Source organism: Mesoplodon densirostris, chromosome 12 (assembly GCF_025265405.1).
Source record: "Mesoplodon densirostris isolate mMesDen1 chromosome 12, mMesDen1 primary haplotype, whole genome shotgun sequence".
In the NCBI taxonomy this organism is placed as follows: domain Eukaryota; kingdom Metazoa; phylum Chordata; class Mammalia; order Artiodactyla; family Ziphiidae; genus Mesoplodon; species Mesoplodon densirostris.
The window spans coordinates 9,418,878-9,430,989 of NC_082672.1; the positions used below are offsets into that span (position 1 = coordinate 9,418,878).

The window sequence follows — 12,112 nt, forward strand, 5'->3', positions numbered from 1 at the left end:
ACCCTTTTTTAAAAGGTCAGTGACTAGGACAGTGATTTCACCACTGTCATACAGAAGGCTTTGGTCCCGGGCACTCAGACTCCTCACACTGCAGCAGCGCGGGCCTCAGAAGCACTCACGGGCCCTCCCATCTTAAGGTCTCGTTGATCTGCTCGTGGACCCACTCAACGTCCAAGAAATAAGGGCAGGCAGAATGAAAAGATCCAGTAAGTAAATTCTCACTTTCATTCTTTTTTCAATGTTTATAGTCAGCAGATGGCTAAGTTCTCAGCTTACTGACATGGGGATGATCACAACCCTCACACAGTGGTATCAGAACCCCCGTGTACACCAGCAGCGCACTGCTGAATTACTGAAGAACAGGCTTTTGTGGTCTTCAGAGGGTGTCCAGGTTGTGGAAGATACCCTAAGAGATTTCTTTGCATTATGTACAGGGATAGTCTACTCTTATTTCCTAAGTCAGTTTTATATTTTACCTTTATTCCTCCTCTTCTTTAAGCTGAGTAACTTCAAAATGAAAAATCCACCTGCAGCACTACCTAATAAGCCTCTGAAGATACATACACAGCAACATATCTTTTAACGTCTGCTTTGCAAGAATCATTTATTTTAAAGGATCTGTGTTTGAGACAGCTGTAATAGGCAGATTCAGAATTTAAAAAAATTTTTTTTAGTAGGTTACACAGAGCACATTCAAGATGGGGCCACCAGCCACAGGCTGGCCAAGGCGGCCTTCTGGAGAGGTGTGTGCATGTCCAATGATCAGGCCACCCCACAAGGTGGGGGACAACACAGCCGCTCAGCCCATACAGGGCTGTGCCATCAGGAGGAAGCCACTTGGAAAAGGACCTCTGTCATTTCCCTCCCTCACTGTCCCAGAGTAAGTGGCACGTTAGTGCCACTCACTCAAGTCGGGCACCGAGGAGGACGCGCACTCTGGGTTCTCGCCCAGCCCTGTCCTCCGCTGGTTCCATTTTCCCCGAGGTCTCAAGCTTCCAACAGACAGGATATTTATCTGGTACTTAGAAATGAAATCTACAAAGATTTACCACTAAGAACTGTACTAACAGTCAGCCAACGTGTTCTAATAGCCTCCAATGCTCTCTTCTCGACTTTCTTCAGAAGTTTCTTTTGCCTCAAGAACCTAAAGACACTGGTACCAAAATCTGCCCACGGTAAAAGGCCAGACATCAAAATAACCAGAAACCTATCAGAGCTTTTGGTTATGTCTGTCATTTTTATCAGTCAGGGCTTATAGAAAAAAATGAAAGCACCACTGCCAAAAAAAATAAACCCAATTAGAGCAATAATTCTAATTTTTACAAAATCATGGTGGCTAACTTGGAGGTTAAACTTTGGAGGTAAAGTACATGCTGATCTTTTGGTGTCATAAGAGCTCGTGTTTTACTTTAGGCCACTGGAGGTCGAAATTGATTTCTCAGCCTGAGTTCCGACTGGGATGCATGCAGTACTTACCTGCACCGAGGTTGGTTGGCAGGAAAGCAGCCAAGCCCACGATCTTAAATTTGGTTCCCCAGATATTAGACGTGACCTGAGCAAGATAGTTGTGCTGTGGGGAGGAAAAAAAGAAGAAAAACCACAATCTCTTTCCATATTTTCTATCAATCACTTAAGAAGTAAGAATGCCAACACTTTTTGCTTAAAAAGTCGCTGGTGGGCACTGACAGAGATATTCATTCTCTGCATCATTCCACCGTTTTCAATACCAGACGCCGACTACAGCATGCCAGGCCCTGTTTTTAAGTGGTGGCTCACGGGCTGTGATTCTCGGGTCTGGGAGTGAGGGGTGGATGGTGTCCCAATGTGCCCGTGGGCGGGTAGCTTAGAAAGGTCACAGAAGTGACGTGGGCACATTTTTCTTCACCTCTCCTTTTGCCTCGGTCACTGATCTATTACACAAGGTACCAAGCTCTGACTCCATTCTTAGCCTTGATATTTCTCCCAGAAATATCAGTTGCATTGATACCACTGTCCTGAGACCACCCAATTGTTTTTTCATTCAATTAAATTTCAAAAAACTTAAAAAGTTATCACTGTGCTCAAACCACACATATGTGTAGGGTGTGTGTGTAAGCATGTGCAAGGGCAATAATAAAGACGAGTAAAATCTAGCTCCTCAAGAAAAGGGAACCCTCCAACACTGTTGGTAGAAATGCAAACTGGTACAGCCACTGTGGGAAACAGTATGGAGGTTGCTCAAAAAACTAAAAATAGAACTACCATATGATTCAGCAATTCTATTTCTGGGTATTGTTCTGAAAATGAAACTCCCAAGACACTAATTTGAAAAGATATGTGCACCCCAAAGTTCATAGCAGTATTATTTAAAATAATCAAGACGTGGAAACCACCTAATTACCCATCAATAGATGCATGGATAAAGAAGCTGTGGTATACACACATACACACGCACACACACACACTGGAATATGACTTAGCCATAACACAGAATGAAATCTTGCCATTTGTAACAACATGGATAGACCTAGAGGGTATACGCTAAGTGAAATAAGACAGAGAAAGGCAAATACTGTATGATTTCACTTATATGTGGACTGTAAAAAACAAACCAAATGAACAAATACAACAAAACAGAAACAGACTCATGGAGAACAAACAGGTGGTTGCCAGAGGGGAGGGTGGGGGGATGAGTGAAACAGGTGAGGGAGATTAAGAGCTACAATTCCAGTTACAAAATAAATAAATCACAGGGATGAAATGTACAGCATGGAGACTACAGTCAATAACATTGTAATAACTTTGTATGGTGACAGACAGTAACTAGATTTATCATAGTGACCATTTTGAAATGTATAAAAGTATCAAATCACTACATTGTACACCTGGAACTAACATAGTGTTGTAGGTCAATTACACTTAAACCTCCCCCCGCCCCCACACACACATACACACACGCACTCAAGAGAGCTCATAAGCTAATGGAGGAGATCAGGCTTGTAATTATTTGCAGAGAGTCACTGAGCAATGTTATAAGGGAGCTGTAAACAACATGCTTTGGGGTTACTCTGGCTGAGTCCCGGAAGGAAGGCTTCCGCATGGAGGTGAACTTATGTCTGGAAGCATCAAGGCAGAAACAAGGGGGAGGAGATGAGAGGATGGGCCCGTCGACCCGGAGATGGAGACGCAGGCAGAACAAAGGCACAAAGGTGGGAAGCGGCCAGTCAACAATATGGGGCTGCGGCCCCCGGGGGTGAGGGGGGCCAGGAGGGAGACAGGCAGGCCAGACTGAGGGGCTGCAGCCGGGGCTGGGCTCCCGCAGACACTGGGAGTCACCGAGGGGTCAGCAGCGGTTTGAGGGAGCAGAGGTGGACATGAGGATATGTCTCGAGCAGAGCTGCCTGGGAGAACGTTCTCGTGGCAGCAGCAGGGATGCCCGAGGTGGGAGGGAGGCCCAGCGGGATGAAGGGGTGGCAGGGGCACCGAGGGGGCAACCAGGGCTCTTCTCCAGGGCGCCCGGGTCGGGCACTGCCGTCCCAGGCACGGAGACGGTCCCGAGGGCTGAGCCGCCGTCATGCACGCACGAGGAGGGGCGCGTGGCGGGGCTCAAGACACTACCTGAGCGATGTCTTCAAAGGGAAACTCCCTCCGCGTCAGGCTGGGCGAGCCGATGGACGGCTTGCGCATGGGCAGGCGAGGGGACCGGGATATCTCCTGAGCCGCACGCGACAGCTTGGGGGACTTCCGGGCCTCAAGGTTGATCCTGCAGAGACGAGGCCACGGGTCAGGCGCCCACCGGCGCTCCCGGCCCCTCCTCACTTTCTAGCAGCCCCCCGTGGCGTCACTCTCTCAGAGGCTGGGACCTTAATTTAATCAAGTCCCTCCCACCTGCTTTTGCCCTGCGGACATGAGGAAAGAAGGCCGGAGTCGTACGTATATCAAACAGCACGTGTTTAAAGTACACTGTGCTTAGATGAAGCGATTCATTTGTAAGGAACCCCTGAGAATTAATGTTCACTTCCTATTGACGAAGAGTATGTTTAGAAATGCCTTCTGCCGGGGGTTTACAAAATTAGTCCTGGGGAAAATGGTGGGTGGGAAGAGTTATTTCTCACCTTAAGACCACAATGATTTCACAGCTCCTAATACATAACGTTTGGGATTCAACAGACTTATCTAGCATTTCACCACCTGCAATATTTAAATTAGATCCGTAGATCTAAAGTTTGTCTTCAGTTCCTATGCTTATGACATGGGGAACATATGTGTTTAATGCCAATCTACCTCGAAGAGAGTATTATAAAAATGAACATGGTAAGGTTGATGGCGTTCTATGAAGGAAAACCATTAAGCCTCACATATACTGCTTGAGAGCTTGACAAGATATCTAGGGCTGAGGGGGACAGAGCTGGTTACATCTCCGTGTGAGGACAACCAGCCTGGCTGCTGTGCGTAGGGGACTCAACGCTGGGAAGGACGGAAGGAAGGAGGACCAGCTCTGGAGACGGCCACACCCAGGAACTTCAAATGGACATTTACACGTGAGGGATTTGACTACTTATGTGTTAAATGGCCTCTCTGCTTAAGCAATGGGAAAAGCAGAAACACTGCAGAAGTGTAGGAAAGTTCATAATCTAATTTGCAAATTAACAAGCTTAGAATAAAGATGAAAAAAGAAATCAATCAGGTTGCTAGAGCAAATGGATATCTACGTGGGAAAAAAACCCAGTTACCCCTAACTCATATATACACAAAAATTAATCTGCGGTATAAAATTAATCTGAGAGCGAAATGTGAAAGCTAAAACTTTACAAAGCATCCCGAAGAGAACAGAAGAATGTCTTCATGACCTTAGGGGAGACAAAGATTTCCTAAACAGGACAAAAAAAAAAAGCACTAATCATAAAAGAAGAAATTCAGATATTAGATTATATGATAATCCATATATCTGCCAAAGGACTCATAGTTAGAAAACACAAAACAAGATACCCAAATGGCCAACAAACATATGAAAACTTGCTCAGCATCATTAATCACTGGAGATAACTAGGATTAAACTATTGGGTTGGCCAAAAAGTTTGTTCGGGTTTCCCATAAGATCATATGGAAAAACCCAAATGAATTTTTTGGCCAACCCAATACAATGAAATATCACTTCCCACCCACCAGAATGCATACAATTTTTTAAGTGACCTTCAACTGCAGGTAAGAATGGAAGCAGTGAGAACTCTCATACACTGCTGGTGGGAATTTAAAATGGTACAGGCACCTAGGAATACTGTTTGGCAGTTTCCCATGAAGTTAAACATATGTCTACCCCATGGCCCTGCAACTCCCCTCCTAAGTATATACCTGGGGTAAACAAGTGCATATGTCCCCAGAAAGTCTTGTATAAGAACGTCTACAGTGGTTTTTATTCATAATAGCTCCAAACTGGAAACTACCAAATATCCATCAATTGGTAAATGGAATACATTATAGTATATTCGTAACAAGGGAATTTCATAGAGCAAAAAAGAGAAACTGTTGATATATGCAACGACATGCATGAATCAAAATCATTATGTTGAGCAAAAAAGCCAAAAAAAAAAAAAGAGCATGTATTGTTTGACGTCATCTATAGGAAGTTCAAGAACAAGCAAAACCAACCTACGGCAACAGAATTCAGAACGGCGATTACTCTAGGGACCAGGTATCGAACAGGAAGGGCCCAGGGAACTCTCCAGGGTGAGGGAAACCTCATCTTCAACTGGGTGGTGGATACATTGGTTTATCAACTACACCGTGCTTATGTGTTTAAGATTGGGTGGGAATCTATCTATGTGAATTATACCTTGGTTTTGCACAGCATCACACAGGGATCTTAGTGAAGATCTGGTCCACCCTTTAACTTCCATAGATAAGGAAGGTGGTGTCCACGTCAGGGAGCCAGGATGGGGCACGTGGGGTTCTTATCTACAACACCATAGGCCCTTCCACCTCCTCTCAGCTTTCTGCCACTCCTTAGGACAAACTTTAGGATCTAATTTTTCTTAGTTCACTATTTCTTCCCTATTACAGAATTATAGGCATGTAATTTTGCACTTTCTTTAACATATTACATACACTGTAAAAACATTTTTCTTACCTTTCTCAAACTGGAAGGTAAAACAAGCTCCCTGGCTATGGCCACCCCATGCCACCCACCATTGGTGCTAACCACCCCTGGAAGTTCTGCGGGTTTAGCAGACTTCCTCCTGGATGTCTTTTTCTATCCCAAAGGCAAGGATGAAGGAAGCTGTGGTTACTGCAGGCAGATCTTCCAGATGAAAGGTGACGACGCCCTCTGGCTGTGCTCTTCAGCTGCTGGTTTCAGTGGGACCTTCGGAGACACAAAAAAGGGAGCGCACCCCTAAAGACCGAAATTACCTTGGGAGTTTGGGTGATTTGCTAGCTCGGGAGATTTTGGGAGACTTCTTGGCAGCCCAGTCATCACTCAGTTCAATGTCACTGGAGTCTGAGCAGTTGCAGCTGTCAATCATCGTGGAAATCAAGCTGTTTCCATAGATTTCATCTGGTAAGACACCAACCAGCAAAATTTAGGGGAGTAATGTCAATTAGACCCTAACAATGGTCATTACTAGAAACCAGAGGACAGACTGACTCTAACAGCCATCAGTTTAAGTCTAGAGGTTGAAACAGAAAGGAGCAGGCCATTGTTTTCCATATACCTTTTTATGCTCTTAAATCTCCTAAGCAAAAGTAGGCACTTACTTCTACTGCTGTCAAAACGGGCATGAATTTTAATGCCTCTGGATCGTACAAAACAGTCTGGCCCTGTTTACTGTGCGGAAGGCTGGGGCCAAAACGGCTGTGCTGTTGCACCTCATGACACACCAGGCAGCCATCTGGGGCCACACAGTCTTGCGGCTGCCCTGGAACCCACGCCAAGCAAGGGGTTTGCTGACTCAGTGACTCCCCTGAGGGCCTGCTGCTGACCTGGGACCTAGGAAGACCCCTGTTGGTTCCAGGCCTGCTCTGGGCTAAGACCCACGTCGGGTCTGTCTCAGGGACTCCCAGAAGTTTACGTCTGGATGCCAGGTGGTCTTGGAAGTGCCACAAGGTTGCCGGTGGGCCTTGGCTTTTCCACCTGCCCGAGCTGCTGGCTTGCTTCGAGCGATGGCTGGAAGGAGACCCATGCAGTAGAACATTCGGCGGTAGCTGTGGGCTCCGCTGAGGTGCCTGTATGGGGGCCAGTTGGCCATCAGGCAGAAGATGATGTGCACAGACCAGGCTGTCACGAAACCGCAGAGTAGATGAAGTCACGTTTAACATCCTCCCCAAATCCCTTCTCCTTTGCTGCCTTCCTCACCCCCTCACGCCCCTCACCCCCCAAAACCCAGCTCTGCCCTCACTGGAAATACCCCGTTCTTCAGAATCACCTTGCTGACAAAGCCTCATCCCTCCAGGCTCCAAGAGACTTGCCAGGTAATAGAAAAAGGCACATGAACTAATTTATAGAACATGAGTGATCAGATCGTTCAAAAGGGCTGTTTATACTGGAAAGGAAGAGTCTGTTAATCCAAACTCGGCGCTAAGTTTCTGAGCATGTGGAGATGACATCTGTGAACAGGGGCCTCTCTGAGGCCACAGGAGGCAAAGCAGAACAACTCGGCAGGGAGGCTGCTGACGCCCAGCCCGTCACTACCTCACCCCCTTAAACTGCTGCCTGAATCAGGAGGCACAGCTCCGGCACCCAGCAAGCCACAGTGCTGTGCATCTGAGTTCCACCACGCCCCGAGCAGTGCTTTCTATTACTTCCTCTATAATTAATCACAAATTATTCCTGGATCAAAGGAAGTGTGGCCATGATTCAAACAGGCATGTGAGCTCACAGAACACTTTCATGTGTTCACGAGCACAGAGCCAGTCCACAGACCTGAGCAAGTTCAGTAACACAACTCAACACTGCCCTACACTTGTTAACCACTGCTATATACCATACCATTTGCTCGTTTCCTTCACTGAAGTCTTAGTCTGTTTGGGCTGCTGTAATAGAATACCACATACTGTGTGCCTTATAAACAACAGAAATTACTGTCTTGCAGTTTTAGAGGCTGGAAGTCCAAGGTCAAGGCACCAACATGGCTGGGTTCTGGTCATGCCCTCTTCGGGACTGTACACTGCTGACTTCTCACCGTGTCCTCACGTGGCAGAAAGGGCCAGGGATCCTCCTGCAGGCTCTTTTATAAGCCACTAATCTCATGATTATAAAGGCTCTGCCCTCATGACCTAATCACCTCCCAAAGGCCCCATCTCCTAATACCATCTCACTGGGTGTCAGAATTTCAACACCTGAATCCTTTTTTGGATGGGGGCACAAACATTCGTAACTACTTTATTAGCTGTCTCCCTAGTGTGTAATTTCGCCATAAAAAATAATGAAAAATGAAAGGGGAACATTAGAAAGGACATAATAAAACATGAGAAGTGAGTAACAAAATTATAAAGACTTTATTGTGAAATACAAAATATGTGAATGCATTTAAGATGTGTATTGATTCATGGCAACACTGTGCAAATAACTGATTTTATTTTGTACGTTGTACCTAAGCACTTGTCTTCCAGGTCTTTTGTTCATAAGTTTTTTTTTTTTTTTGCTTGTTTATTTGTCTCATTTGACACTGCACTTTTTTTTTTCTTGCCAAATTTCTTCCTTCATTAACAGAGATACGTTGGGACTTCCCTGGTGGTCCAGTGGTTAAGAATCCACCCTTCCACTGCAGAGGGCACAGGTTCAATCCTTGGTAGGGGAACTAAGATCCCGCATGCGGCATGGTGCAGCCAAAAAAAAAAAGAGGGAGAAACCGGTTTCCAAATACTAGGCTGCGTATTTGTGGCTGAGCTTTGTGTTGCGCTGGGAAAGCCCCTACACTGTTGTTCGTGTTCTCGGCATACGGTCCCATGTCTGCTGATAGATGTTCCAAAGTTCTACGAGAAACATGGGTTCAGCTCTGCACCTTTGAGGCCCTCGGCTTCCTTCTCCTCCAACGTAGTGTGTTTCAAAACAAGAAACCAACTCTCAGGGCAAATCATCGTCATCTGTCAGCCCAATAAAGCCATCAGTAACGTCGCTAACTGGGAGAAATGCTAGTGCATTTCAACCAGCCGAAACCAAACTGTCAAACCAAAGTGTCAATCAGTTATTTTATTTTTCACAGCAAAGGTGTCTATGGCAAGAGGTTTGTGGCAAAAACGCCGGGCATGGGCTTAAACAACAGAAATTTATTTTCTCAGTTTGGGAGGCTGGAAGTCCAAGATAAAGGTGCCTGCAAGGTCAGGTTCCGGTGACAGCTCTCTTCCTTTCTTGCCGATGGTCCCCTCTGTACTGTGTCCTCACAAAGACTTTCCTCAGTGTGTGCATGTAGTGGCGGGGGGGAGAGAAAGAGAGAGATATCTCTTCTTTCCCTTCGTCTTACAAGGCCACCAGTCTCACTGGATCAGGGGCCCACACTTACAACAGCCTCGTTCAACCTTAATTACCCCTAAGAGCCCAAACTCCAGAGTCCACAGCATCCCACCCCTGCTGCCCCGCTCAGATTCATGGCAAGCTCCCATGCAAAATACACTCATCCCATCCCAACAGCCCCCAAAGTCTTATTACCTCATACCAGCATCAACACTCTCTCTTCTAAAGCCCAAGGTCTCATGTAAATATCATCTAAATCAGATGTGGGTGAAACTCAAGGTACAATTCACACTGAGGCAAAATCCCTTTCCGGCTGTGAACCAGTGAAAGCAGACAGGTTATGTGCATCCAAAATACAGTTGTGGGACAGGCACAGGAGAGGGATTCCTATTCCAAAAGGGAGGAGAAAAAGGAAAGAAAGAAAAAGTGATGTGTCCTAAGCGAGTCCAAAACCTAGTAAGGGGAATTCCATTAGATCGTAAGGCTCAAGAAAAACCCCCTCTGGTTCAATGCTCTGTGTCACCTCCGTGGTACGCTGGGCTGGGGTTCAAGGCTCTGGGCTGAGGCCGTCCTGCCCGCTGAAACCGAGGCAGTGGCCTGCTGACCTCTGAATCGCCGCTGCGGTCATTCTCCCTCTTGAAGAACAGAGTATGCGCCTACAAACAGCTCTCATCCCATCCTGGCAAATCCAAGATGTCCAACAGCCTGCCTTCATCTCGTCCTGGGTGGGAAGCTGAGAATTTTCCAGATCTTCAAGTTCTGGTTCCTCTGTACTTAACAATTCCTTCTTCAATTCGTCTTCCCCTTTCTCGTTTTATTCTAAGCAGTCTGGACGAGCCAAGCCACTCCTTCCAAACCACTTAGAAATCTCCTGGGGTAAAGATCCAGTTTCACCGGCTGGCGAGTTCTGTCTTCCACAAAACACCAGCACACATTTCAGCCACGCTCCCTGACGCTTTGTAACGAGTCACTTTCCTCCGGTTTCCAGTAACAGGCTCCCCACTCTGCCCAGCCTTTACCAGAGCTTGCCCTCACTTCCGTATTTCCAAGGTGTCCCTCAGAACTCCTCCAGCCTCCACCCAGGACCCAGCGCCAAAGCTGCTTCCACATCTTCGGGTATCTGTTCCAGCAGCACCCCACTCCTCAGTACTACAGTCTGTATTAGTCAGGGTTCTCCACACACGTACAGGAAAAGGGAGCGAGAGGAGGGGAAGTGGCTTGTGCGGTAATGTTGGCTGAGAAGTCCCAAGGTCAGGGGGCCAGCACGGCCGTGTCCTTGGCTTGCAGACCCACAGCTTCTCACTATGTGCTCCCATGGCCTCTCCTTGGTGTGTGCACATGCCGGGGGTGGGGGGGAGCGTGCGCACGAGAGAGAGAGAGAGAGAGAGAGAGAGAGAGAGAGAGAGAGAGAGCTCTCCCTCCTCATCCTCTTAGAAAGCTATCAATCCTATCGGATTAGGAGCCCACCGTTATGACAGCGTTAACTACCTCCTAAAAGCCCTGTCTCCAAAATACAGTAACACTGGGTTAGGGCTTGAACATGTGAATTTGGGGGGCACACAGTTCAGTCCATCACAAGCTCTAAGGATTCCTTTTGAGAACTGGTGGATTTTTGCTAAAAAAATTATTGGGATTCATGTTATCTATTATAAAAACATACCGCGGTAATTTTGAGGAACATCTCTGTTAAGTTGCTTGGAGAACATCTACAACAGTGGATCACAAACTTTAGAACATAACAATCACCTGCACACCCATTAATTTGCAGATTTCGAGGCTTCCCTCCAGACCCGCTGAGTTAATCTAAGGGGCAAACCCAGGAATCTCTATTTAAGTAAGTATTCCAGGTGACCTACAGGGAGGCGGCCCATGGACCACACATGAGAAACAACGATGTGGAGGTTTGAAAGAGTTAATCCGCTTCTCACGATGAGAAACTCCTGGCTTCTCCTTGTCAGGGAGCTTTTCCTCCTCTGCACCCGTTTACATTCACCATTCAGCTGGCAATTAGTCATATTCTGCCTGTGACACATCTTCTATTTTTGTCTCAAGGTATTTAAATCTTGACTTTTTAAATGAACTTTTCGAGTGTTGTCTTGCCGTCCAAAAGGGATTATAAACTCCTTGAAAGCAGAGACACCCTGGCATTGCTTCACAGCTGCAGGAGATTCAAGGACCGTGTACAAAGTAGGCACCAAACACACCTTATTGAATCACTTTGCTTTACAACTTTTAACTTCTTTTAACTACAAAAATAAAACATCTCCCCTCGCCACCCCCCGGCTTCTGTCCTGTTCTTCAGCAGGGAATTCATGCACCCGGGGAACAGAAGCAAGCTCTGCACTCAAGTTCCCCTCAAGATGTCACCTGAGCATAGGCTCTATGAAGTCACGTGCCCGGGAGGACCCCAGGAGGCAAGAGCGCCCGTGAGAAGCCGGGACGTGTGTGCCGCGCAACCCTGCTTCACACGTCCCCTCGTCAGCCACGCTCATCGTCAACAGCCCTCTTTTTTCCCGCCCCTGAAACACATCTTCCTTCCAAGTTCACGTCCACTGCTCGCCTGTTTTCCTCACTTTGCCTCCTGCCTCCATGACCTCCTCACCAGCCTCGACGCCTTCTAATTGCTCCCCCTGCTCCTGAAGACAAAGAAACTGACTAAGGTAAGTACGGCTGTACTGCTTTCAA

At 46.9% G+C, this 12,112-nt stretch overlaps 1 protein-coding gene across 3 annotated transcripts in view; it reads right to left on the reverse strand.

The window, feature by feature from the left end:
* Nucleotides 1-12,112, reverse strand: part of TULP4 (TUB like protein 4) — a 238,622-nt gene that overhangs the window by 10,614 nt on the left and 215,896 nt on the right. For all 3 annotated transcript variants that reach the window (XM_060115417.1, XM_060115418.1, XM_060115419.1), the window contains 3 exons: nt 6,388-6,532; nt 3,598-3,742; nt 1,477-1,570 (listed from right to left, as the gene is read on the reverse strand). In XM_060115417.1, the coding sequence (XP_059971400.1) occupies nt 1,477-1,570; nt 3,598-3,742; nt 6,388-6,532 (384 nt within the window). The remainder of the gene's footprint in view (nt 1-1,476; nt 1,571-3,597; nt 3,743-6,387; nt 6,533-12,112) is intronic.